Source organism: Erinaceus europaeus, chromosome 6 (assembly GCF_950295315.1).
Source record: "Erinaceus europaeus chromosome 6, mEriEur2.1, whole genome shotgun sequence".
Classification (NCBI taxonomy): Eukaryota; Metazoa; Chordata; class Mammalia; order Eulipotyphla; family Erinaceidae; genus Erinaceus; species Erinaceus europaeus.
The window spans coordinates 7,134,132-7,160,906 of NC_080167.1; the positions used below are offsets into that span (position 1 = coordinate 7,134,132).

A 26,775-nucleotide genomic window follows, 5' to 3' on the forward strand; every position below is an offset into this window, starting at 1 on the left:
AGCTCTGGTTTCTCTCTCACTCTTTCTCATCATATGAGTCTCTGTCTCATATGAAATAAATTTTAAAATCTTGAAAAAAAAAGTGATTGTTAACATGGGGCAGTGAGGGTGTGAGACTATGATTTTGCTCAGAGGAGACATTTGTTGATGTCATCACCCAAATATTTTGAGTCTTGGGGGAGAGGAGTTAGCAGTGGTATCTTGTGGCGAGGGATGAGAGGTTCTAGGCATCTACTGCGACGCCCAGGATGGCTCTTTCTTACAAAGAATTATTAGTCACAACATGTCAGCAGTGGCAAAGCTGGGAATCCTTGCCCTAAACTCCAAAGCTTCTGTTTTGGGGCCTGAAATCTTCCATTTAGTTGCAAAGTGCTAGAGATAAAAAAACAAAAGTTAGACTTGACATTCTTTGGAACAGACACAGAGGGAGAGTATGTCAAGGTTTGAGTATGCCACCAAGGGTTGGCCTGTTCCCATTTCCCTATGCTATGAGACTTCAGTGCCTGGGGACAGAAGAAGCCAGAGAAACAGTCCCAGGAGTTCTGTAGAGAGAGAAATGTGTCAGTGGAGGCTTGGCTGAGACATCCTCACATGTACTCCGAGAGGGTTGGTGATGGGTTACCTCAGGTTTTGCAAAGTGTTTGGCAAGAGAGCATCTGACCTGGGAAGGAACAGGCTGACTCACCCCCAGCTGATCTCCCACTTAGCCCAGAGCCACTCTGTCTGCTCTGTTAATTTCCATATACCCAATAGTGTGGTTGGCTCCAGGATGGAAGAAATATTATTTTAAAAATTCAATCAATTAATTAATTAATCTTTATTGCCACAAGGGTCATCACTGGGGCTCAGTGCCGGTATGATGAATCCACTGCTTCTAGAAGCTTTTTTTTTTTCTTTCTTATACTTGATAGGACATAGATAAGTTAAGATGAGAGAAGGAGGGGGAGAGGAGAGAGAGAGAGGGAGAGAGTCATGCTGCTGCAGCATGACTTCATTGTTTGTGAGACTTCTTCCATGCAGGTGGGAACTGGGGACTTGAACCTGGGTCCTTGCACATGGTGGTATGTGCACCCTACTGGATATGCCACCACCTGGCCCCTGGAAGCAGCACTATATATATATATATATATCCAATAATGTGATGGGTGCTCTAAGCTGGAAGAAATCCCTTGCCAAGGAGACAGATGTGCAACCAACAGCTCCTGATGGGGTAGGCCATTGAGTCACTTCTGCTGGGCTCTGAGTTCTCAGCAATGGAGCCAGAGGCGCCTCTACTTACACGTGGGCCTCAGGCAGCAAGGGGGCGAAGATACAGCTGTGCAGGGGGGTGAACGGGCGAAGCTGAATGCCACCCTCCAACTTCTTGTTCTTCTCCTGGTCGTATGTACTGAAGGGAAAGCAGAGACCATGCAGCTGAGTGAATTATGACCACCAGACAGAAACATTTCTCTGCAGGGTTCATCTAGCAGATTGGTCACCATCTTGGTGCCAGGCAATAATCGTGGCCAGAGAAAGGAGGGTTCCAGATGCAGCCAGTGTGATCAGGGCATATAAGAGCCCCACGGAACAGAGAGACAGAGACAATGACCATGCTAAGTAAATCATTTGCTCTGTGACTACGCCAGGCCAGGGCTCAGTAATACTTTGTCCAAGGGCTAAGGAAGTAGGAAGTTCCCCTTTCTCTTGGGAATTTGAGGACGACTCAGGGCCACAGAATTCACTCAGAAATAGGACTTGAATCTAGGACCCCTGGTTTCCGTTTCTGTAGGTCTGCCTCCCTCCCTCCCTTCTTCCATTCCCTGCTTCCCTCCCCCGCTTTCTTTCATTGCCAGCACTCTGAATCCACTGTTCTTAGTGACCATTTCCCCCCTTTATTTGATAGGACAGAGAACTTGAGAGGGGAGAGAGAAAGGGAGGGAAAACGAGAGACGCTTGTAGACCTGCTTCACCACTCATGAAGCATCTCCCTTGCAGGTGGGGAGTAGGGGCTTGAACTTAGGTCCTTACAAGTGGTAATGTGTTCGCTCAATTGGGTTTGCTTCTTCCCAGTCCCTTCCATGGGCTTTTCATTTAACCTCACCCCTGAAGCAAGTGCAGACAGTCATGTTTGTGTGCCCAGCCTTTCTGGCTCAACTGTGTGCCCCCAGAGGTTTAGAATATGTAGAAATGAACTCTGCCTTGACACACCTCTTGATCTCTGATATGTTGTTGTTGTTATTATTACCAGAGCACTGCTCAGTTCTGACTTAGGGTGGTGCTGTGGATTGAACCTGGGACCTTTAGTGTCACAGATATGACAGCCTTTTTTTTTTTTTTTTGTATAACCATTATGCAATCTCCCCATGCCCAATCTCTAGTTTTATGCTTTCTCTCAGCTACAGTGGTAAGACTAAGTCATTCAGTTGTGGCAGCTTCTCCTCTTCCTCCTCCACTTCTTCCTCCTTCTTCCTCTTCAACTGAATTTGCTGCTGAAAACGAGGTCATTCACTGAGCACAGTGGGGACACAAGTGGCAGAATTCTTCTGGGACTCCTCGATTTCCTTTTTTTTTCCCTGCATAGTTTGTCAAACTTAAGACGTTCTGTTGAAAAACCCACTTATTTGATAGTTTTAGATCCAGAGGGGGCTGGGAGTATGGAAGGACTGTTAATCCCTTTTGCTTGCCTAATGCCCAAGATCAAATGCTTTGTTAAAAAAAGAATTTATAAAGAAACACTTGTATTTTTGATGCATCTGTGATCGGAATTCTAGTTAGAGTGGCAGTGCCGTCAGATGTGAGGTGCTTTTCAGCCTGCCTGGAAATGAAGGTTTTTTTATTTTTATTTTTATTTTTTTGTTTTTAGCTATAAATCTGGGGATTTTAGGTAATTTGATGACAAGAGAAAACAGATTAGTTTAAGAGCACATTAATAGCTAACAACTACTGAGGATGTTTCAGATGCCAGGCTCTGCACTAAGCGTTCCCTTTGTAATCCTTCTAAAAGGGTGAGGACTTCGGACACTGCACATTCGTCCGGGCTAAAAAGATGGAGGTTCAGAGTGTCTAAAACTAAACAGCCATATGGTGTGTGTGGAGGGGGCCAGGAGAGGGGAAGACAGGCTTCAAACCCATGCCCTGTGCCTTTAATCCCTGCTCTGGACAGTCTCCTAGCAGTATTTTACGAGCCCCGCCTCCTCACTGGCACTTAAGAGCCACGTGGCAGCAGTGACCCTCCAGTTGGATTTTAATAATCAGCCTTGTACAGCTCATAGAATCCCCCAGATGAGACATAGCCAGACCAGTGTCAGGAAGAGGAGTGATCTCATGCATATTTAAACTTATTAAACTTTGAATAAGCCACATCTTTCTCGTGGAGACATGGATCAGAGAGGGGAGAATTGTGTTCTCTGACTGTGGATTACAAATCCCAACTGAACTGGGGAACCTAATGGTTCAAACCATTCATCAGCCAAAGGATTCAAACCCTCACAGGAGGCTTCTTAGTAGAGCCCTGCTTCCCCCCCACCCCCCACCCCAGCCTGTGGAGCTGAGCACAGATGTTGTAAAAAAGCACCAAGAGTTTGTCCCTTTTCTTTATTCCAAGTAAAGGCTACCAGCAGGCTGGAGTTACTACAAGGACCCAAGCTGTAAGCACCACCAGGCTCAATAAACTGCTATTGAGTATTGGTGTGGGGGAGGGGAGTTAAGTAGTAGGAGACTCAGTGACTCAGCTCTTTATTGGGCCTACTTTTTATTTCATTTTTCACCCTAGGAATAGTGTTTTTGATACCACCACACCCTCTGTTTTCAGCCCTGACTTGATGCTGGTGTTCCTCCAGACAGGCGATTTCTTGCCCTGCTCTGAGCCCCGTACAGCGTTCGAGCCTGTCAGCATCACACCACTTGGGGACTTGCTTCTGGATTCCCCACTCCACTAATATTGAAGTGAATATTGCAGGGGATGGGCATTGTGAGATAATGGAAAACAAGAAAATTGATGTTTGTATCCTGGAACCAACCTCCCAAAACCTTTTGATTTTCCCCCAGAAGGAGAAAGCCATCTTTTATTCTAGTGTCTGGTCTTTGGCCTGCTTCCTGACCCAGAGCTCCTAACCCCTAGGGATTTTCTGGGGGCAAGAGTGCCTTTTGTGCCATTGAGGTGACTCTGGGCAGATACAGCTGCGTGGAACACTCCCCAGAGGTGCAAAAACACAGCCTGGGTCCAGGCCACTACTCTAAAGAGACAGTGGTGAGAACTACAGGCCCTGCTACCATGATTCCCTCTGTACCCGCTCCACCGCCTCCTCACAGCTCTGATGTCTGTCTCAGTCAGTCTGCACAAGCCCAGCAGCCCAGATTATACCCATACAGGGGGGTGCTGTCCACAGATTGGGGGGTCACTGAGTTGGGGACTCAGGGACGCTTTCTAAATCTGTGACCTTAGTCATGAGGGTATCTATAAAAGTATCTCTCTCTCTCTCTTGTGTTCCTAATGTCTCTTTAAGTGGAATTGACAAGAATGCCCATCTCATAGGGTTGCTTTCAAATGCAGAAATAAAGGGGAGATCATTTGGTATAACTGTTACTGTGGCTGTTATAATTTTTGCTATATTTGTGAGATATAGACCACTCTAACCCAAGATAAAACTACCTTTACAGAAGTAGCTTTTTTTAGAGGTCAGGAGGTGGTGTATCCAGTTAAGTGCACATATTGCCATATGTAAGGACCTGGGTCTGAACCCGCTCCCCGCCTGTGGGGGCAGGGGTGGGGAGTGGGAGCTGGGGATGACTCTTCATGAGTGGCAAAGCAAGTCTGCAGGTGTCTTTCTTTCTCCCTATCTCTATCACCTCTGTTCCTCTCAATTTCTCTCTGTCCTATCTAATAGTAAAAAAAAGAAAGAATAATTAAGAAAAAAGGAATAATGAAGCATCTTTTCTTTTTTACTTTATTTATATTATTTATTTTGCCTCTAGGGTAATCACTGGGGTTTAGTGCTGGCACTATGAATTCACTACTTCTAGCGGCCGTTCCACACTCCCCTTTTTTCCCATTTTACTTGATAGGACAGAAAGAAATTGAGAGGGGAGGGGAGATAGGGAGAAAGACAGACACCTGCAGATTTGCTTTGATGCTTGTGAAACATCTCCCCCTGCAGGTGGGGAGTGGGGGCTCGAACCCAGATCCTTGCATGGGTCCTTGCACTTAGTGCTATGTATATGCACTTAACTGGGCGCACCACTGCTTGTCTTGCCTTTATTTAACAAGCCAACAGTTACTTTTTGGAGAACTGCTGTGGTTGGACACTGAGCTTGGTTTTGGGCTTTTGAGTGAAGGTCAAGAGTAGGGCTATTGGTATGGACAAAGGGGGTTGAACATGCAGCCATGTGATGGGAAGGCCGCTTTTAAATTGGGCTTTGAGTGACAAGTCAGACTGTAGCTGGAAGAGGAGGTAGGTAGGCCAGAGTTGTCCTAGAGGTTGGGATGAGTCTAGGAATAGAGGGGGAGAGGCACACTTGGGGGCCCAGCAAGACTTCTTAACACTGGAGATGAGGACAGACAAAGGCAGCAGAATGTCTCAACAAAGGCAGCAGAATGTTAAAAGCTTGGAAGCCAGTCTAGGGAGGGAGCCTCTCTCCCATTCTAAGTCAGCCACCATTCCCCAGCCCAGTGGCAGCACAGACTCCCAGTCCTTCCCAAGACCGTTGCATTTGCTTACCTCAAGAGAAGTTCTCCGTAGTGTGTGTCAGACAGCTGTTGGGCTGGTTGGAACTTATGCATTTCTTCTTCTTTCAGTTTCTGAAGTTGTTGTTGCTTCTTTTTTAATGCACTCTCCTCTCTCAGGATGTTAAAATAGCTGCGGCCTATCTTCACAGAGTTGATCAAGTGGCTGCAAAGAAAGAGGGAGAAGTGAGTTCTTGGGACTAAAGATCTCCTGGTTCTCCTCTAGGGCAGACTTGCTGCCTTTAGCATTCCAAAGTTACGTAGACCTGAATGTGAACTCTGGGTGCCTTTCTGTATATATATATATATTAGTATAATCTCTTTATTTTTTTAAATTTTATTAGTGACTTAATATTTATTTACAAAATTATAAGATAACAGGAGTATAATTGCACACTGTTCTCACCACCAGAGTTCTGTGTCCCTATTCCCTTCACTGGAAGCTACAGTAGTTCTCCCAAGGTTGCAAATATGGGTTAACTATTATTTATATAACTACCTGTTTATATTTGCCCTTTTTTTTTCTTATGGTCCTGTCTTCTCTTCCTTTCTAAGTCACACCTACACCTATTACTACTTCCAAGCATCTTTCTTTTTTTCTTCTTCTCTATACGGGTCCAGATGGAGTCGGAATTCAGAGCCCTCTGGTCACCTTCCCCCTACCACTTCTCCCCCACTGGAAGTATGGACCAAAAAAATTTTTTTTTGGTGGGGGGAGGTGCAAAAGGTGGGAATTATGGTTTCTGTAATTGCTTCTCTGTTGGACTTAGGCATTGGAAAGCCAATCAATCCAATCAACTTGTTTCTATCTTTCCCTATTGAGGCAGGGCTTTGGAGAGATGAGGTTCCAGGACACACTGATGAAGTCATCTGCCCAGGGAAGTCAGAATGGAATCATGATAGCATCTGCAATTTGGTGGCTGAAAGGCAGTAAGATATAATGCAGGACAAAATGATTAATGAACAGGAACCAAAAAGTAGGAATAGAGCAGATGAGAATAGGGACCTTAGGGTGGAAAAAAGTGAGGATATCTATTTTAAGTATATTCTTAGGGGTCTATGACTTTTGTAGTTTTTGCTTGAGTTTGACAGCTCACATAGAGTTGTACAAAAATAATTGTTTGGGAAGATGGTGTCAGAGTTGAGAACAGGGCTGGAAAGTTGGATTAGGGCAAAGAGTATCTTCCAAACTTGAAGAAAATCTATGAATAAAATTAACTGTTTACCCTGTTCACCTGACCCAGGGCCCTTATATGTTTATATTCAGCACAGGAGCCTGTGTAACCTCTGCATCCCTGTCAGTCTGAGTTTACATTGCCTGGTCACAGCTGGGAACATTCTAGGTGGCACTCTGGGCTGCACATCAGGACCAATTTTCTCTGAGTGACAGAGTAGGATGGCCTGGCTTCCTTCTGGAGAGTGGGAGAGTCCCTGCCATTGCTACTTTATAGGGAGGACAAGTCCCTGGAGTGGCCCATGAGAAGGCTTAGGATGTCATTCCTGATGGAAATGACCAGTGATGGTGGAGAGAGGGACCTGTTTGAGATCTAGGTCCATCATATCTGCATGGGAACTCAAGGATTCCCTGACTAGGGCCCCAGATGATGGGGTGGTGAATTCACGATTTAACCTCTGGAAGCCTCGATTCCTCCATCACCTCATCCCTCCACAAACATTGAGTGGCTACAGTGTGCCAGAGGTTGGGTTTTTCACAAATGGAAGAGTTGTGGCAATGCTGTCTCTAGCAAGCCTTTTTCTGACAGCACATGCTAACTTCCTGCCTCTGGGTCAGCTTTGGGCAATTTTTGTGCTATTTCAAACTTTTCATCATGATTCTGTCTGTTATGATGATCCGTGCTCAAAGTCACTGACTGTTTCTTTGATAACTGCTTCATGTGTCCACATGAGGTGGGAAACTTCACTGATAAGTGTGTGGTTTCTGATTGCCCCAAGGAACGACTCTTCCCCACCTCTTACTCTCCTCTGGACTTCCTACTCCCTGAAACACAACAATACTGACATTAGATCAATTAATCACTCCACATTGAGCTCTAAGCGTCTGAGTGAAAGGATGAGTGGCACATTGCTCACTTGAAATCAGAAGGCAGAAATGAGAGTTCTGGGTATCAAGAAGGCACTGTCTGGATACCTGCTGTGGACCAGACATGAGCCTAGGGGCTGAGACACAGCAGCCCACCAGACAGCCCTGCAATGCTTCAAGCTCCTGTTTCAGAGGGTGGAGACAGACAAGAACAGCAAAGTAGGGCTGAGAAATAGCATAATGGTTCTGCAAAAAGACTTTCATGCCTGAGGCTTCTAGGTCCCAGCTTCAGTCCCTGGCACTACCATAAGCCAGTGCCTTGGGAAAAAAGAACAGCAGAGTAAACCAACTTGCCAGGAGCTGTGCAACACAAACAGAGAGTGAAGGAGGTGTCATGTCTGTGTAGTTCAAAAATACATGGTCAGTGAAGACCTTGCCAAGAAAGTGACATGGGAGGAAAGACATGAGGGGGCTGAGGGAGTGAATCCGGCAGACAGCTGTCCAGTACTGTTCAAGGCTCTGGCCCTACCAAGGCCTCCCAGAATCCAGTCTGCACCTCTGCATCTGAGTGAGCTATTTGCAGCAGCAATGAAGAGGTTGGGAAGAAATTCATCTATGACTTGCTTGTGCCCTTAATCCGAGAAAGGATTCTAGGCAGAACATCTCAAGAGGGAGAAAGACAGGGAAGAGGAAGATGTGAAACTCTAGTCTTATCACTTTTCAGTCCTATCTATAGCAATATGACATGTGGGAGGGGTGGAGAGATTTAATATTGCAAGTTCCCCAACTGCCTAGACTTTAGCCCCAAGCACAAATACTAGCTCTTGCTAATATTTATCTTAGATTTGCAAAATGATCATACTCTGATAAGGAGACTGTTTATGGATCTCTAAAAATGTATCAGAAAATAAAGCTCTGCACATATCTAAATCAATGATAGCTTTAGGCCAGATAGGTCAAGACCTTTGGACCTTGTAAGTATTTAAAATACAAGGAGGTTTGGATACCACTAGAAGTGTTCAGATCATAGTGAACTTAAGTATAATAACACAGATATTTAGCCCCCCAACTAACCTAGCTATAATAATTAATTATTGATATTTGAACTTTCTCTAAGACTACAAGAAACCCCTTGCATCCTCTGTAAGACCTGCATTTCTCCTAGTCCTGGTCCCTCTAGGATATGCCCACACTTCTTGAAATTCCTTTTCTATGATTCCTTACCGTCATACCAACCCTGTCAACTTTAACCAAATCACTACTGGTGCTGCCAGCCCGCATTTTGCTGCTGTTGAAATCCTACTGTGGACTGTAACCTAAGATACCAGCCTGAGAAGTCAACCTGGCAACTCTTCAAATCTGGTGCTCCACTCTGACACCACTCTCTCAGACAGCATTCTCATGCAACCTCAGGTTACTTAACAAACTCAAGCAAAACTATTATAGTTGTGTGCCCCCAGGAACATGTCTAAAATGGTTTCCTTAGCTTTCTCCTACCCTAAAATCCCATATCTAATTTGCTCTGATCCTACTTTCTGGTTCCTGTTCATTAACCATCTTGTCTCAACTTAGGTCATGTCATGCCACCTTCCAGATACCAGGCTGCACATGTTACCATGACTCCACCCCGACTTCCCTGGGCAGATCTCACCAATGTGTCCTGAACCCTCGCATCTCCAGTGCTCTGGTCCACTAGGGAAAGATAGAAACTGGCTGGCGGGGGGGGGGGGGGGGGAAGGGGGGCGTGGTGGTGGTATGGATCGACTTGTCAATGCCCATGCTCAGCAGAGAAGCGGCTATCAAAGCCAGACCTCCTACCTTCTGCTCCCCATAAACAACCTTGATCCACACTCCCAGCGGGGGAGAAGCGATAAGATGAAGGTAAGAGGACTCTGCACTCCAGCTCCATCTGCACCCAGAGAGAGAAGGAAAAGGAGAGGGACCTATGGAGGTAGCTTTGATGTCATGAGTAGTTTAGAGGGAAAGAGAGGAGTGAATCAGGAAAAGAAGGGGTAACTATGTATAAATGTGGACAGATAGTTGTAGAGAAGATGGTTGGCCCATGTCTACAACTTACGGGAACTGTGGTGGACTGCAGTGGGGAGAGTGAAGATTCAGAACTCTGGTGGTGGGAATGGTGTGGATTCAAACCCCTGTCGACATGTAATTCTGTAATTTAAATATATATATATATATCAGGGAAAACCAGCTCAGGTCGGACTAGTCTCTAAGCCCAAGCCACATGATTCCTTGCAGGATTCATTAGGCTGAGGGTAGGAAAAATACACTCTGCTCTCCACTGGGTTCCTCAGGGGATGGACCCATCTACAAGCAAGAGGTGGACTGAGCAGAGAAACAAAGCAAAGAAGTGTATTAACCACATGTTTACCCACCCCCCGTAGTCCTGGGACATATTGTGTTCGATAGCTTAGTTAGCTTTGAGGATGTTGGGAGGAAGAATAGCACTCAGTTGGGAAGACTGACAGAAAAAGAACAAAGTTATATAGACCCAAGTTCCACCCCCACCACCGACCAGATGGCATTAACCCCTTGCCAGGGGCACATTAGGGATGGAGGTGGTGCTGACAGCAGACACTTGGCTCCTCTGTAGCCTTGAGCACCCTAGTGTCCGATGCAAAGAGAGAAATATCATCTGTGATGTGATTCCCAGCCAACAGAAGCATGAGTAAGAAGCTATAGGGAGATGCCTTCTTATTCCTGGTGCTGCAACCAGGACCTTCCCTGAGAGGATGTTGTCAAAGGCCAGGTCCCAGCCACCCCCTTAGCCGTTCCTGGCGATGAGTTCTGCCTTAGTGCCCACCTCACCAAGGGGCAGGGCAGCCCTGCTGGCTAGTTTGAAGCAGCAAGTAAATTCACGATGCTATTCCAGCTCCCAGATGTTCTGGAGAGAGCCAGGGTGGGAGCTGAACAGAGCTTTGGGGCAAGGGAGGGTCTGGGCCCTCAGAACAGACATTCCTGTCTATTCTGGGGATCCCAGGCTTTGGATGTTCACCTGGGAAGCTGTGAAGTGTTCCCTCAGCCCTGCTCAGAAAGTGGTGTCATATTTCAGCAGACCTCCTTTCAATTCCCTTGTAAGTTTCTTACATTTTCTCCGTCATTATTGCTGATTACCAGGCTGTTTGTTCCCTATTTGTAAGGAAGAGCAGTTTTTGCCTTTCAATCTCCGCACCCTGGGGCCTCCTGTTCACCACTTCCTGCCATGTACAGCTCCCCTGGCTAATGTCACAGGAGGGAGAGACGGGATGGGAGCGTGGTAATTAGCTGCAGCAGCCCAGCTGGAAAACACAGTGTACCTGATCTGGCTGGTGTGGCTTCCCCTCAGCCAGTGCAGGGGGTGGGTGTTTATTTATTTGAAAAATCTTAACAATCAATTTATTTCAGATGGAGACAGAGAGAAATTGAGAAGGAAGGGGGAGATAGAAGGGGAGAGAAGGAAAGATACCTGCAGCCCTGCTTCACCGCTTGTGAAGCTTCCCCCCTGCAGGTGGGGACCGGGGGTTTGAACCCCAGTCCTTGCACATGGTAATGTGTGTGCTGAATTGGGTGTGCCACCACCAAGGCTGTTATTTTTAAGAGGCAAGGGAGGCCATGTGTGGGTGGACAGATGCGGGACACTCACTTTGGAGGTAGGGACAGTGCTTATAGCCAAGGTAGCTCCAGGGGCAGAGGAAGAAAGCTCAGGTTTAGCACTGAACATGGCTAGATAAGATTTCAGTTTGTCACTCCCTGCAGCAGGTTGTTTGGAAATGACTTATTTATGCAGAGAGAGAGAGAGAGAGAGAGAGAGAGACAGAACAGCACTCTGGCATCTGTGGTGCGGGAATTGAACTCAGGGCTTCATGCTTGTAAACCCTGTGCTCTACGGATATGCTGTTTCCCAGGCTGCACCACAGGTGGGGTTAGCACCTCCCAGAGCCACAGCCTCTTCATCTTCAACTAAAGGTGATGGGGGGTAGGCAGGGAGGGGGGATAGACCACCTCCAAATCTGTGGGTTGGGCAGTGATCCTCTGAGACTCCTTACTGCTGAGAGGCTGCAGACATCAGAGAAGCTCTGAAAATAGCGCAGAAGCTCCCCCTTTCCTGAAAGAGCTGCACATCTGTAAGGGGCTACTTTGGCCTGTGGTGCATTTCATGCCCAGGTCAATCCAGACTAGCAACTCTCACCACCCCTAACTAGGAGTGGGAAAATGGAGGAGGGGGTTATTTCCTAGAATTAGGATTATTGCCAGAAGTAACCTTTCTTCTTGAAAAAATATGGCAAGTTAAACATTTAAAAAAGTGTATATTTCATGAGAGAGAGAAGCCAGAGCTCTGCTTCAGCATATGCAGTGCCAGGGCTTGAACCAGGGGCCTCAAGCATGCAAGTTCCATGCTCTGCCACTGGGCTACCTCCATGGTGGCAGAGTGAGCCTCTAATTCCAGAGCATCTGGTCTTCATAACATGAATTTCCCTCCTCTCTCCTTGAAGCCCCAGCCCCCCCCCATGCCTTAATTCAGGATGTGTGTGTGTGTGTGTGTGTGTGTGTGTCCTGAATTTTTCCCATTGACTTTGGAATCCACTTGTCTATGCAGATTCCCTGCACATGTGCAATGGAATTAGTTTCTTTTCTCCTTTTAATCTGTCTGGTGTTGTTACTTGACCAGCCCAAGAAAAGCCCAGAGGTGTAGGGAGAAATTTTCTGTCTTCCCTGGAAAGCCTAAATTGACAGATAGAGTTTAATTAGTGACTTGATACAGGTTGCTCAATTTAGCTCATAACAAAAACCGATCCACCATCTTGTTTTGTTTTGCACAGCAAGGGCCTCATGCATGCTTGAATTCACTGGTCCTAGGCTTTTTTTTTTTTTTTTTTGTCATGCAGATAGATGGAGGGAGAGACACCACCAGTGCCATAGCACCAAAAGTATAATTTACCTCAAACCTGGGAAGAGATGGTCTGGAGTACAATTTGGAACTGTGTCTGGGCAATGGCTAGCACACCTGTCAAACCATTAGAACACTTCTCTGCTGGGATCGAAAGTCCTTCCTGGGGTACTAGATTAACCCGCACAACTGGTACTAGGTTAGCTCACCCAGCTGACCCATCAGACTTGTGACTAGGCCATGTCAGCCAGGAACCAGCCCCTCTTTCCTTAACAATGCTGTCTAGCTTCTAACTACTCAGAGTGTAGTCCCTGGGCCTATAGTCTCCCAGGGACTTGTTCAAGATGAAGACTTCCCAAGCCTCCAGAAGGGACATCTGCACTTTCACAGGATTCCTGTAGCTCTGGCCAGCAGTGGTGGTAGGGTGAGCAAGCTTGGGGAGAGAATAAGCCAGCAGACAAGGTTGTTGAGTGGACAGGTTGGGGAGGGAGGAGGTTGACAGCCCCCTCTCCCCTAGCATGGCATTGGAACCAGGGAATTAATTAGGAACAGAGACATTAAGGGAGGTGAAGAAGTCAAAGGGTCTTTTGAAAAGCAGAACATTTTCGAAGAATGGGGAATTGGGTGACATGTTTATAGATACAAAGCCGGGAGAGCTCAGTATGGCTCCAACGTTTAATGTCAAGCCCTAAGTGGTTATACAACTGGCCGGTTTACATTTGTGGGTGCTTTGTGATTTGCATAGGTCAGATGGGCATGACAGCATCGGGTCATAGACCACGCAGAGTTTCCTGGGAAATGTAGTTCTTAGATCCTCAGACCAGCCAGCCATGCCAAAGAGCCGTAATTATTAATGCATGCCACAGCAGCCCCCAGACATACACATCTCAGACACACTGAAGTGTGCAGTGCACAGATCCATCTGCCTTTTCTTCCTGTTAAAAACAAACAAACAAACAAAACAAACAAACAAAAAAAATCCTCCCTCCAGAAAGAAATCTTTGAAGTGGTTTTATTAGGAGCTTGATTCCCTTGCTGAGAGTTTAAGATGAAACTTTGACACATGGCAGCAATCAGTTTATCTTAGGGAGTTCTTTAAGCCCAGCTGTAAGGAGACAGATGCCCTTCGAGAGCACTCTGCTTGCAGCTCGCCTCCTGTTATCCAAATCAGCCTCCATCCCTGGGGCCCTAAAGGAAACTCGAAGTGAACTCCATCAGAAATGCGCAGTCCTGGCCAGCTGCCCACGCTGGGGGAGACGGGGCGGCTTGCAAGCAGCTGCAGAGTCAGTGGAGGGCTGGGAACTATTAGGGAAAGAACGGGGCCAGGGGACACTGAACCCCAGTTTTACCAGGACAACCTGAGCCTCACAACTTTTGTGACCAGGGTCCTTTGTTTTAGGCTCTGTCTCTCAGAGGAAAGAGCAGGGGGACACCTGAAGGAAAACAGAAATAGATGTCCATATGGTTTAAAAAGGAAGAAGAAGGTGGGGCCTTGGAGAGTCTTATCGGAAGACAGGACCACGAGAAGAGTCCAGCCATTTATTTAACAGACCAATGAGAAGTTCATTCCAGGAAGGCAGGTCAGGACAAAAGAGCCCAGCGTTGTCCAAACTGTTACCATTTTGCCCAAACAACTCACGAGTGACTATATGTGTGTTTTTATTTTCCTGTATAAAGGCATGCCTGACCCAGGCCACCCCATTTCTTTGTGGAACACACAGTGGTGAGCCAGACACAAGAGGGACGACATCTCGGTCTCATCTCTCTGCAACAAAACCAACGTCCAACCTTTGCCGTATGGTAGGGCGTGTGGGACGAACCACTGCAAGTCACTTTGCTAAAATCTAACATAACAACGACAAAAAATGCATGCCGACTTTTAATGCTCTTACAGTTCTGCATCCAGCTGGCTTTCACTCCCACTCTCTGCCTCTGCCTGCAAGAAATAAATGGGGCTATGAAGACAGGGGCGGGGGTTCAGCAGGGAAAGCAGAATGACATTCAGATGAACAGACTCTCCTGGAAATCCGATTTCAGGGATGTTCCCGCCCGCGCGGAGGGGAATTGCCTACACGAGAAATTTTCACTTAACAAATTTTACTGTTTTCAAATAATAGCAAATAAATCAGTTTCATCTGTGTTTCTGGAGGCTGGAGGCGGGGTGAGCCTACTTTATCGGGCTGGCTCTTGCCTGCCTCTGTCAGTCTTCCCAGACATATTGATTTTGGAGGGAGAGAGGGCAAAGATGGTGATAGAAGGGAGGGATCCAAACTGCCATCCTTAAGTTTTTGAATTTTTCAGGCAACACATACAGACAAATTAATAAAGCAGTCCTGATTCCAACACACTGAGCAAATATTTTGCATTTAAATTCCCGCATTAGAATGCCCTGTTTATACAATAATTTAATAAATCTCGCCCGGCTGCCGAATTGACAAGTAGGTGAGAATCATTCATTAAAATGCAAATGCAATTGAGATGAAATTTGGAATACATTTATTACAGTAATTGAACTTCAGTCAACTGTAGTCACAACACAGATTTTGAACTGCCTTTCAGACAAAAGAACTTGTTGTATTATAGCCCCCTCCCCAAGTTAATATCTTTGTCAGCATGCAAATGCAAGCCATTTCCTGAGTGCTAATGATTTGCAATGGAAGGTTTCACTTTTCTTTATGGGACAAGATTGCCAGAGATAAAGGTCAACAGCACGTACAGAAGATTGCTCGGTAGCGTATTGTGTATACAACAAATTGATTGCAAGCGTATTCTGAGTGCTTATTGCAACCATGTTCTCATGAAATCACATCCTGACATCTCTCTACCTGGGTCATGTGCTAATTGGAGTACCCAGCAGTGGGAAACTGGCCAAGTCAGGCTTTCATTACTCTGATCTGCATTTTCAGATGGATCTCTCGCCTTTCAAAATGACTTGGTCCCTGAGAGAAGGGAGGACGTTCCGGATCCTAGACCAGATGGAACAGGCTGCTGGTGTCAGAGAGACAAGGGAAGGAGACAGACAGGGACTGTGGATGCTGGGAACTGTGCAGACTCCCACAGACATGCAGATTGGCGCTCACCTACAGCCAGGGCCAGTTCAAAACAGCCCAACCACTTGGGAAAAGCCCGAGGTTCTGCCAGAGACCCCACCAACCCTCGCAGGTGCCAGGTGAGCCAGTTACAAAGGAGAACTAACCGAGGTTTCAAATACAGTCGGACCAATTACAAGAGGCAGGGGATAAGAATAAAGACCACAAAATTCCAAAGGTACTTGACCTTCAGCCCCCTCCCCATCACTCTGCTTTATTTTTCTTCCCTCATTTCCCACCCACCCCTCGATGTGTCTGTGTTTGTGTCTGCACTGTTTTCTTAAACAAGTATCCTGAGTTCTTTTTCTCATGAATTCTCCGGAGACACTAACAGGGCCTGTACTCTCTGGCTGTTCTCATTTGGTTAAATCCTTCCTGGGGCAAGAGAGAATTTAGAAGACCCAGAATGGGTTGTGAATGACCCCCAACACTGGTACTATGCTAGAGGCACAGACAACTTGACTCTTAAAGAGCTGAGAGGTCACTTCTGTTTCGTTCTGCCCTGATCCTTTGCAGAGTGGTGTTGCTGGAGTCTAGTCATGGTGTACTAGTACTTAGGGGACTCTTAGAACTGGAGGAACTTACCGTCTAAATCATGCTTTAGCCACCGGTATAAGTGTGTCATTCCTGTGGTGTGTGTGTGTGTGTGTGTGTGTGTGGAGGGAGACAACGTTTTTGTTTCACCTCTAAAACAGAGTGATTACACTTGTTCTCCTTTTACCCCCTTCATATCCTTTAATTGATCACAAAGGTCATTCATGCTGCTGACTCGATCTTTAATATTATCTGTCTTCCTGTTGCCACAACCCTAGTCAGAAATCAACACTTACTGCTTCTATTCGCTCGCTCGCTCTCTCTCTTCCTTTCTCTCTCTCTCTCTCTCTTTCTCTTTCTCTCTTTCTCTCTCTCTTCCTTCCTCTCTCTCTCTCTCTCTCTCTCTCTCTCTTTCCTCCAGGGTTATCAGTGGGGCTCAGTGCACTATGAACCTACTGCTCCTGGTGGCCATCTTTCCTCCCCATTATTGTTATTATTTTTGTTGTTGTTGGATAGAATGGAGAGAAATTGAGAGGGGAGGGGAAGGTAGAAGGGATAGAGAAAGAGAGACACCTGAAGACCTGCTTCACTGCTTGTGAAACGACCCCCCTGCAGGTGGGGAGCCGGGGACTTGAACTGGGATCCTTGTGCTTTGCATTATGTGCACTTAACTAGGTGTGCTACCGCCCAGCCCCCTGCTTCTGTTTTTTTCTAAGGAGCTTCCTAACTGGTCTTTTCCTTTTTTAATCCACCCAAGAAACTTTCTATTTTTTTTGAAATTTTATTTATTTATTATTGGATAGAGATAGAGAGAAATTGCGAGGGGAGAGGGAGAAAGAGGGAGAGAGACAGAGACACACCTGCAGCCCTGCTTCACCATTTGTGAAGCTTGAACCCTGGTCCTTGCGCACTATACAGTGTGTGTTTAACCAGATGTGCTACCACCTGCCCCCCCCCCTCCGAGAACTTTCTAAAATGCAAATCTCATTGTTTTCATTAGAACACACCTGTCCTTTCAATGACTGCCCACTGATCTCAGGGCGAAACCCAGACTTCCTATTGGAATGATAAGATCCTCTGAGATCTGGGCTTAATTTCTAATCACTCACCCAGCCATTCATTCACCTGCATTTTCCTACCTCTTCATGTCAAACACTTTGGCTTGTTCCAGTAGCACTTTCACCTCTTTTTTTATTTGGCTGATTCCAAGGCTTGGGGGAAAAAAAATGCACCCGTTGACCTCTTACCACTGTCTAACCCCTAACCCCACAAGCCCCAGCCTTGGTTTGGTGCCTCCGCTGTGTACCCCCAGCTCTCTGTGCCTTTGTGTGAAGCTGAATATGGGCATGCAGACTAGTAGGACTCTAGCTCCTTAGCACCTTTTGAAGTTGAACGGGAACTTGGGGCTCAGTGCCCAGAAAACCAAACACAGTCACACCAGCTTTTGCAAAAAATGGAAACAGTTTTGTTGCTGTCTGGATGCACACTGGAGGCCTGAGCAGTGCTTCTGTCAACTACCCTGTGCTTTTGTCTCAGGAAACTGATACAAGCAGAGGTGGGCGGGGGACTAGGGACGAGGAGGAGGGTTTCCGAAAGAGCCAGCAGGGTTAGGGCCCTGGAGTTCATCTGGTCTTCCCACCATGGTGCTTGGCCTTCTGGGTCCTGGGGGGACTTTGTGTGAATTTCCCGCTTGTCTCTTGTCTGAACTATTCTTGATTATTCTGTAGAGTCAGAGCCTGCAGGAACTGGGGGCCGGGAGTGGGTGGGAGGCCACCGAGTCTATAGTCATTATCCCTTTGTTTCTCAACTTCAGCTTTAGCACAGTAACTGTTCCCAAGCCTAACCCAGCCTATCAATTTCAGGTCATCTTCCCCCAGGGCCATGTCAGGCTGCTTTGTTCTTGGTCACAGTTAAATCCTCATGGTTCTCATCCTGGCCAACATCATGGGCAGAGATTTTCAGTGACTGTTGTTCCAGCTCTCTTGTTTTGCCTACAATTGGGTTGATGGATTGATTCTAAGCCTTCCAGGGTTCTGGAAAGTAGGCCTTAATTCAAATGGTGAGCTGCACAGTTCCTTTCTCTAAGGATGGCAGCAAGCACAGTCTAATTAGACCACAATTATGTTGGGATTTGGTAAATTGCACTATGCAGTAATTCATAAAGGTCTGTGAATCTAATGCACATTGAGGTGGTAGGATAAACACTCGGTTACCATGTAAGTAATGAAGTTGATTGAGCTAAAGGGCCAGGGAATTAACCTCTGCTCTCCTAAATAAGAAATCACATGCAGAAACCTTCTAATTAAGTGGTTTTCTTTTCTGAGTCCTTCTCTTACTCTCTGGCTCAGATCTTCACTGAAGAAAAGAGAGGACAAGGAGAAAGAGGAATAGGAGGAGAGAACCCATCCACAACCTAGGGGAAAGGGAACCACAGACAATCGCAGTGAATTCCCACCAGATCCGAGGGCCCAGGTGGAGGCGAGACAGGTATCAGTGCTATGTAAGAAGCCAGGTTTAAATTTTAACCCTATCAGCAACTGTGTGCGTGTGCGTATGCGTGTGTGTGTGTGTGTGTGTGTGTGTGTGTGTGTGTGTGTGTGCTTTAGGGAGGTTAGCCAAGCACTCTTGCTGTTATCAGGGGTAGGCATCTTGGACTAGTTCCTCTACCATCACCGCCTGCATCACAGCCACCACAATTAAGACACAACCTCATACAATATGGTAGGAAATAGGGACCTCGAAAGGCAGAAGGAGGACTCTGCAGAGGTGCACACCTGTAACACCTGTTCTAACCTGGCATAGCTGGAGGGAAAGACAGCTGGATGCCATTCCCTAAACACTTCTGCGTACCAACTTTTCCAGACTCCAGTGAATGACAAATGGACCTTCACCATGGCAAACCCCCCACCCCCAAAAGGGGCTCCTGAAATTGCAGAGAGATTCCCTGCCCCACCTCACATACCTAGTGAATTCTCAGACCATAGGTTAGCATGCAGCAACCTGGAGAAAGGACAGGACAAAAGGATGGAAGGTTCTTCCACCATGTTAACAACCATGCTAGTTCTTTACTGTTGAATGGAAAACATTAATTCCCCAATAAAGAAATAAAAAAAAAAAAAGATGCTAGTTCTCCACATCTGAGTAAACTTTCTCCACTGTAACTCTTCCCCAGCCAGTGTCAAAGCCTTTTCACTTCACAAGGACCCCTCTCTTCCCTGGGGGCTCCTCTTCCTCTCCCTCCCTTCTCTCCTGCTTCTCCAAGGGCCCTGCTGGTGACGGGTCAGTCGTAACTGTGGAAGAAGAAGGAGAAGGAGAGAAAGGAGGAGGAAAAGAAGAAGAGGCAGAAGGTGGGAGCTTTCCAGCTTCCTTAACTTGTTGCAGCCATGATTAGTCCTATTTCACATAGACCGAGAAGCCCAGTGACTTATGTATTACCCAACTGGGGTAGAATGGGGTCCAGACTGGTCCCCAGCCCTGAGGTTATCTCTGCCCCATTTCTTTGAGATAATTTCAACTTTTCTGACTTGTGAGAGATGGAAAACAAGGAAACTGACACCAAGGCAGTTTGTAAAAGTGAAATGCAAGCTGACTGTGCCCCTTTTAAGTGGGATGTTTAAAAACTGCCTTACAAAGAGGGAAGTTTGGTCTTTTCTGACCAATCCCATCATTGCTAATCGCCAGGGTTACAATGAGTGAGCACAGTCCTCTCATCATTGTAGGAATATAGGGTGCTCACACAGGGATAAAGAAAAAATCGGCTCTGCTTTTTCTTTGCGAAAACAACTTGAGAGTCTTGACTAAATTAATCTCTGAAAAATCAATTCTCTGGAGGCAGACATCATATTGTGCTTACCATGTCTGCCTTTCCCTGCTCTTTTGGCATGGAGTAAGGATTTAGCATTATCTTTGCTCATCAATTTAAGAAAATGACTCATTGATTCAAAAAGAAAGAAAAAAGAAACCACAAGAAGGCCATGTTGATTATCTGATCTCCTGTGGGGCCAGGGACCAAGGTGTGGGGCCTTCAACACTTCCCTGGCTCCCCCCAATCCAGATGCTGGTGTTTCTGCTGACTCCCACTGTTCTGTGGCAGTGGGCAGTGGGCCCTTGCCTGCTCTCATCCTTGCCCTTTCTAGCTTGTTCAGGGCTGAACCCCACTATGTGCCAGAAGTCATCTCTGCTTTTCCCAGGCTGGGGTAGCACTCAGGGTCTGTGCTGCTTGGAACCTAGGGCACGCTTGCCTGTTTCTGCACTCTCTCATCCCACCCCAGCCCCATCCCCCACCACCAGACTGGGCTTCTGGAAGACAGGAACAGTGTCTGCATCTCTTCTGTGTCCCCAGAGCCAGGGGCACACGAGCAGTTCCCAATAGGCTCTGCACACACAGCTAGGTCATTGGAAATTCTTGCATTTCAAATGCAAGTTAAGCACAGGCCTCCTTTTGGGGTTCCTAACAGTGATGTCTCATTGCTTTGGTGGGTGCATTCTCAGTGCTCTTTGCAGGGAGCAGCTGCAGAGAACCATCTCTGCAATAGCTGGGTCATCCAGACAGGGACAGAAATGGATGCATGGATGCCTTTGGACAGACATGCGTGCACGTGCACACGCACACACACACAAACACACACACACACACATATACACACACACAGACACACAACTGGGAACTGGGATAGAGCTGCTACTGAAAGAAGTGATCGTGTGGAACAGGCTCCCCTTATGCCTCTCAGGAAAGCCTCTTGTGCTTCCTAATGTGGTCTCTGACCTGCCATCTGCCTAATGCCTGCCAAGTGGTTTCTAGCCCCGAAGGGCTTTCAGAGCTGCCATCCAGCATCAGGCTCTGCAGTGCGCATGTGCTGTGCTGGGCTTGGATGGGTGCGGCAACCCCATGGTTTTTGCATTCTCTTCAGGATGTATGTATTTATTTATTTTTAGTTTTAAAAACAGTATTATTTATTTATTGGATAAAGGCAGAGAGAAATCAAGAGGGAAGAGGGGGGGAGAGAGAGAGAGTGAGAGAGAGAGACAGAGAGAGACCTATAGCACTGCTTCATCACTTGTGAAGCTTCCCCCACTTCAGGTGGAGGGAGGAGGCTTGAACCTGGATCCTTGTGCACTGTGAAGTGTGTGCTTTCTGAGGTGCACCATTTCCTAGCCCCTAGATTGTATTTCCTTATTATTAGTGAGCGGGTGGGATGCATTGGGTCAACCTTCTCGTGGTGCATCCCGTGAGTATCCATTCATTGGGGAAACTGACGATCCTTCCTAGCTGACTGAATCCACATGGATCCCAGTCACTTTCAAAGCCAGCAACAAGCAGCTCCTGACAGCTTTCAACCTGATGCTGTTGACTGGCTACGGAAGAAGGGCAAACGCTAGAAGAAGAAGAAGTGAGCGGGCAAGACGGAGAGAGGAGCAGAGCATCACTCTGGCACCTGTGGTGCTGGGGATCAAACCCAGGACCTCAAGAGAGTCCTGTGCTCTTCTAGCTGTCACTACATCACCTTCCTGTGACCTCACTGCTCATGGACACACACACACACACACACACACACACACACACACACACACACACACACACACGTTCACACACAGTCCCAGCCTCTGGAAGTCACCATGGACCCTGCCAGCATCCTGAAAAGCAGACAGTATGATTCAGAGTGTCAGAGCCTCATTTTTCCAGAGGAAGCTGACCCAGGCTGCCACACCCACTGGTTTTCAGGGGAGTAGAGGGCACGCTGGCCCAGGGCTGCACTTTAATTAGTTTGAGGCCCAAAGAAGAAGAGGAAAAATCTGCCAAATGTCAACAAACACTTCTGGAAGCATCCCAATTAGGGAAATTTCTGGAAGGCAGCACCAGCCCACCACAGCTCCGGTTTCTAGGCAACTGCTATTGGAAGTCCTGAACCTCACAGGCAGGCAGATCTGGGCCAGTGAGTCTTGTGCCTCCTCTAATAGGCCTCTTCTTGCTCCCTCAGCTCCCCACCGTCTTCTTGTCACTGCACCCCATCAGAGTTCCAAACAAGTGAAGGCTGGGGGAGTTCTGTGTGGGCTGAATGTCCCCCGAGTGCAAAAACCCTGAGAAGTCTTCTTAACAAGAGACAGAACCTGTGAGAGCCTGGGGGGTGGAGATGGTGGGGGGGGGGGAGGACCCAGGGCTTCAGCACCAGTAACTCACTTAACCCCTTAACTGACACTGCACTGTGAAAAGGACAGTGTGATGGTGCTCACAGGAATCATCTTGCAAAGGGACAGGTAGGAATGTTCAAACCCAAACACCACCCCCTTCCTGTTGGCCCTGCCGTCTAGAAATCACAAGGAGGAGGCTCCAGTCTAGAAGCATTTGGGGGGCACACGTCTGGGGAGCCGTGGTCCCAGGTCGGGAAGCCATGGGAAACTTCCGCCCCTTTAGCTCCTGACTTTTCAGTCTCTCCCACCTCCACCTGTGTAGGAAAAGGCCGGTTCTCTTTACTCTGAATTCCAACTGTGGCTTTGAGCAGCAAGGCAGCCTTTTCTCTTCATGCAAAAACCTGTGCAAAAATATGGATGGAAGGGGCCAGGTGGTGGCACAACCAGATAAAGTGCTCACATCACAGAGCACAAGGACCCAGGCCCAAGCCCATGGTCCCTGCCTGCAGGGGGAAAGCTTCTCGAGTGGTGAAGCAGGACTGCAGGTGTCTCTCTGTCTCTTTCCCTTTCTATCTCCCCGTCCCCTCTCAAATTGTCTCTGTCTCTAGCCAATACTAAATACGTAAATGAAATATTGAAAGAAAATACTCAGACAGTTTATCTGCCTTGCAGCAAAACCTAGCTTCTGACCTGTCTCCACGTACTATAACTGCCTCACTTCCTCTGGTGGCCAGAGCCTCAGGCTGGCTTCTGGCAGATGGACACTCTAGTGGAGACTATGAGCAGAGGCTACAGTCAGACCAGGGTGTGCATCCTGGCCTCGCCGCCGTCTTCCCTCTCTACTGCCCCGCCTCTCTCAGTTTCTCTCTGTCCTATCCGGGACAGTGGAAAAAATGACTGGCAGGAGTGGTGGGTTCATTGTGCGGGCACCAAGCCCCACTGATAATCCTGGAGGCCATTACCCAGCCCCCTGAGTATTTCTTTTTTAATCAACACTCCCCCATATCCATTATTATTATTATTACTATTATTAATTTTATTATTTTTAAAATCTTTATTTATTGGATAGAGACAGAAATTAAGAGGGTAAGGAAGATACAGAGGGTGAGAGACAGAGAGACACCTGCAGCCCTGCTCCACTTGTGAAGCCTTCCCCCTGCAGTTGGGGACCAGGGGCTCAAACCTGGGTCCTTGAGCATTAGAACATCTGTGCTCAACCCGATGTACCACCACCCGCCCCCCCACCCCAAGATACCCACTATAACCCATTATGCCCACGACTGAAGGAAGAGGAGGAGTGTCCCCTAGGATTGTCCTTCTGGTCCAGCCAGTGTGGACATAAAATATGCATGAGCAGGATGAGGCTTTTCTCCTGGGCACCTGCACAGTCTCCACAGGCTCCTGGTGGAGGATTTTGAGCCAGACAGCAGGCACAGGACCACCTGCCAGCTCTTCTGCTGGACCCCTAGCAGGGCTCCTTGCTGGCGAGCAGAGACTTTGCAGGGGTTGCCTCAGCTTAATCACTGAGCATCCCTAGGAGGGGATTTGGAGGGGCCTGGCGAGCAGTGCAGCACATAGGGGTGGCTGGTCAAAGGCAAAATTCCCTCCCTAAGTCACACTTGCTTATGCCTGTGAGATGTTTCTGATGGCTTCCTGGCCACGGCACAGTTGTCCTTCATTGTCATGAGATGCAAGTCTAGGATACACAAGCCCTTCTCCAGTCCTTCCCCTAAAGCACCCAGAGGCAACTCTGCCTGAAAGCTGTCCCCTTGATTGATCCCAGGAACAAGCAGCCATCGCCTCCTCATCCTCTCCCATTTGAGATGACCTCACACATTGCTTTGGGTGTCAGTGTCTGGCTCAGCGCAGGGGTTTAGAGGATGGTTTCTGTTGTCACTCAAACTTCCAGATCTGTGAGCTTGGGCAGACTTTTCTCTGCTTAGGTCACATCTCCTGTTTCCCGGTCTCATTTTACCAGGCCCTCTCCTAGTCCTTTTTGGAGACCAAACAATTCTGACAGGTGCAAACTCAAATAACCACAGGTGCCTGGCAGGTTATAGGGAAAAGAGTTGGGGCACCTGCCTTCAAAGGTTATATCTGTATCTTTTATCTATTTATGTCTGGTCTTTGAACCACCATATAGGTGTTCCTACTGTCAAATGGGTCGGTGATTCTTTTTCTGCACACACACACCCTGAGACCTCTTTTTTTATTATCTTTCTTTATTTATTGGATAGAGACAGCCAGAAATCGAGAGGGGAGGGCGTAACAGAGAGGGAGAGAGACAGACACCTGCAACACTGCTTCACCACTTGTAAGGCTTTCCCCCTCCAGGTTGGGATCAGAGGCTTGAACCCAGGTGCACTCAACCAGATGTGCCACCATCTGGCCCCAAGACCTCCTGTTTTCTTTATCTGACTTGTTTCTTCTAAATTTTAATAAAAGCCCCCCTGCCAGTTGTGTAACATTTGGGACATTGTTAAGGCTATATTCTACAGACCGTGTGTCTGGAGTCCCCTTCACCCTAGAGCACAGCTGAGGATCATTACTGAAAATAGCACGCCCCGAACCCACCTGCCTCCCAGTCCTACGACTGGGAACAGTAGAGTCTGTTCAGGAGAAGCTGACCTGCTCTGAGCCTTGCTATCCAGCTAATGGGCATTTGGGGCTGTCTTGGGGCAGGGATAGGAGTTTAGGGTCCCCTCTAGCTAGCTGTTTGGATCTGATTTCATTTTATGGATTTCTGCAGAAACTTTTCAGACTTGAAGAATATCTTGAGCAGGTATATCGCTCGGGGGGTGGGGCAGAATGCAGGATTTGTGTGAGGCCTCTAGTTGGGCACCTAATATGCCAGAGTGATGCTCTAATTCTCTCTCACTATAAACAAACATACAAGTATATATATATACACACACACACAAACACACACACACACAAACACACACAAACACACACACACACACACACACACAAACACACACACACACACATTTCAACTCATTGCTCTAAATTGATTTCTTTAACTCTGCAGCCATATTCTGCCAGGAAACTCCCTTTAGGTGCTAATGTGACTCAGAATGATTCCTAAAGTGAAAAACGTGGTTAGGTGTGCTGTATCTTTTAAGAATCATTTAAAAATAAAAGAAAAAAAACTAGTTTTTTTTTTCCTGCCAGGGTTATTTCTGGGACTTGGTGCCTGTACTGTAACTCCACTGTGCCTGGTGGCCATTTATTTATTTATTTATTTATTTATTTATTTATTTATTTAGATGGGTGAGAGACAGAGAGAAGACACCTTCAACACTTCTTCATTGATAGTGAAACATTCCCTCCCCCCATCATGTGGGATCCAGGAGCTTGAACCTGGGTCCTCTCACATGATAACAAAGAAGCCTTTTTAGTTATAGGTACTAGGATGATTGTCTTCACATTGAACAAAAGTTGGGTATCCCAGAAATCCTAAATGTAACTTCCAATATACAGGAAGCCTGGTTGTTTCTGGGAAGATTCAAACTCCTGGATTTTGAGAGCTAGATGTCATGGAGAGCCCATGTTGGGCAACGAGAGGTCAGCAGAGAAGGACTGGAGTGACCTGTTAAGATCCAGCAGGATTTGCTCTCACTCTAGCAGCACCTGGTGGCAGTACAAAGCAATGGCAATGGGGGACGTAGCTTCAATTTTCTCCTCCTCTGGGTGTGGGAGGTAAGAGTGACTAGAATGTCTGCTTACCAGACCCTTGAAAGGGAATGTGAAGTTCTGAGGGGAGAGACAGAGACTTCTTCTGTGGATAATGACTGTGGTGGTTCATCTAGCTAGCTGGAAAATGAGAGCTGTAATTGGGATTTGTAACCTCGTTTGTGTTACCGAAGGGATGACCATTCTGATAAGAGTTGCTCATTTCCTGTGACGGGACTGTGGGTTTGGAGCAAGAACACAGGTTGACCTGCTCATTTCCTGTCTTTGCTCTTCCCACTGAGTCCAACTGTTGACCCCACTTCCGGTAAAAGTGACGGCAGTACAAACAGCAGCAGTAATGGTGGGGACTCTGTCCAGAAAGCTCCCAGGTACTCATGTCATTTGGAAAACTATACCTGAAGAGATTTCTAGCCCTTGCTTCTCAAAAAGAAGAAGACTCAACAAAGCATTGTAGTTATTTATTACGTGTGTGTGTGTGTGTGTGTGTGTGCTGCCTTCCTAGCCTGGCTTTTAGCTTGTATTTTGAGAAGGGAACATAGAGACGACAAAATGCTCCACCGTCCGTGGGGCTTCTCCTGGTACCACCTCTGGTGCTCCTGTGTGGTACTGGGGCTTGATCTAAGTACCTCATATGAGGTGAGGTGTGTACTCTGCTTGCTGAGTCATCTCCTGGGCCTTCCCTGAGCTTCTGAAGCATAAC

General features: G+C 47.1%; 1 protein-coding gene and 1 long non-coding RNA gene across 3 annotated transcripts in view; one reads left to right on the forward strand and one right to left on the reverse strand.

Moving 5' to 3' along the window:
* The window catches only part of LOC132539075 (uncharacterized), a 152,770-nt gene extending 136,899 nt beyond the window's left edge, over positions 1–15,871 (forward strand). The window contains exon 3 of the long non-coding RNA XR_009550377.1: positions 15,534–15,871. This is a non-coding gene — a long non-coding RNA (uncharacterized LOC132539075). The remainder of the gene's footprint in view (positions 1–15,533) is intronic.
* Positions 1–26,775, reverse strand: part of CCDC60 (coiled-coil domain containing 60) — a 159,244-nt gene that overhangs the window by 43,946 nt on the left and 88,523 nt on the right. For both annotated transcript variants that reach the window (XM_007529309.2, XM_060193005.1), the window contains exons 3-4: positions 5,697–5,867; positions 1,280–1,387 (exon numbers count right to left, since the gene is read on the reverse strand). In XM_007529309.2, coding sequence (XP_007529371.1) covers positions 1,280–1,387; positions 5,697–5,867 — 279 coding nt within the window. The remainder of the gene's footprint in view (positions 1–1,279; positions 1,388–5,696; positions 5,868–26,775) is intronic.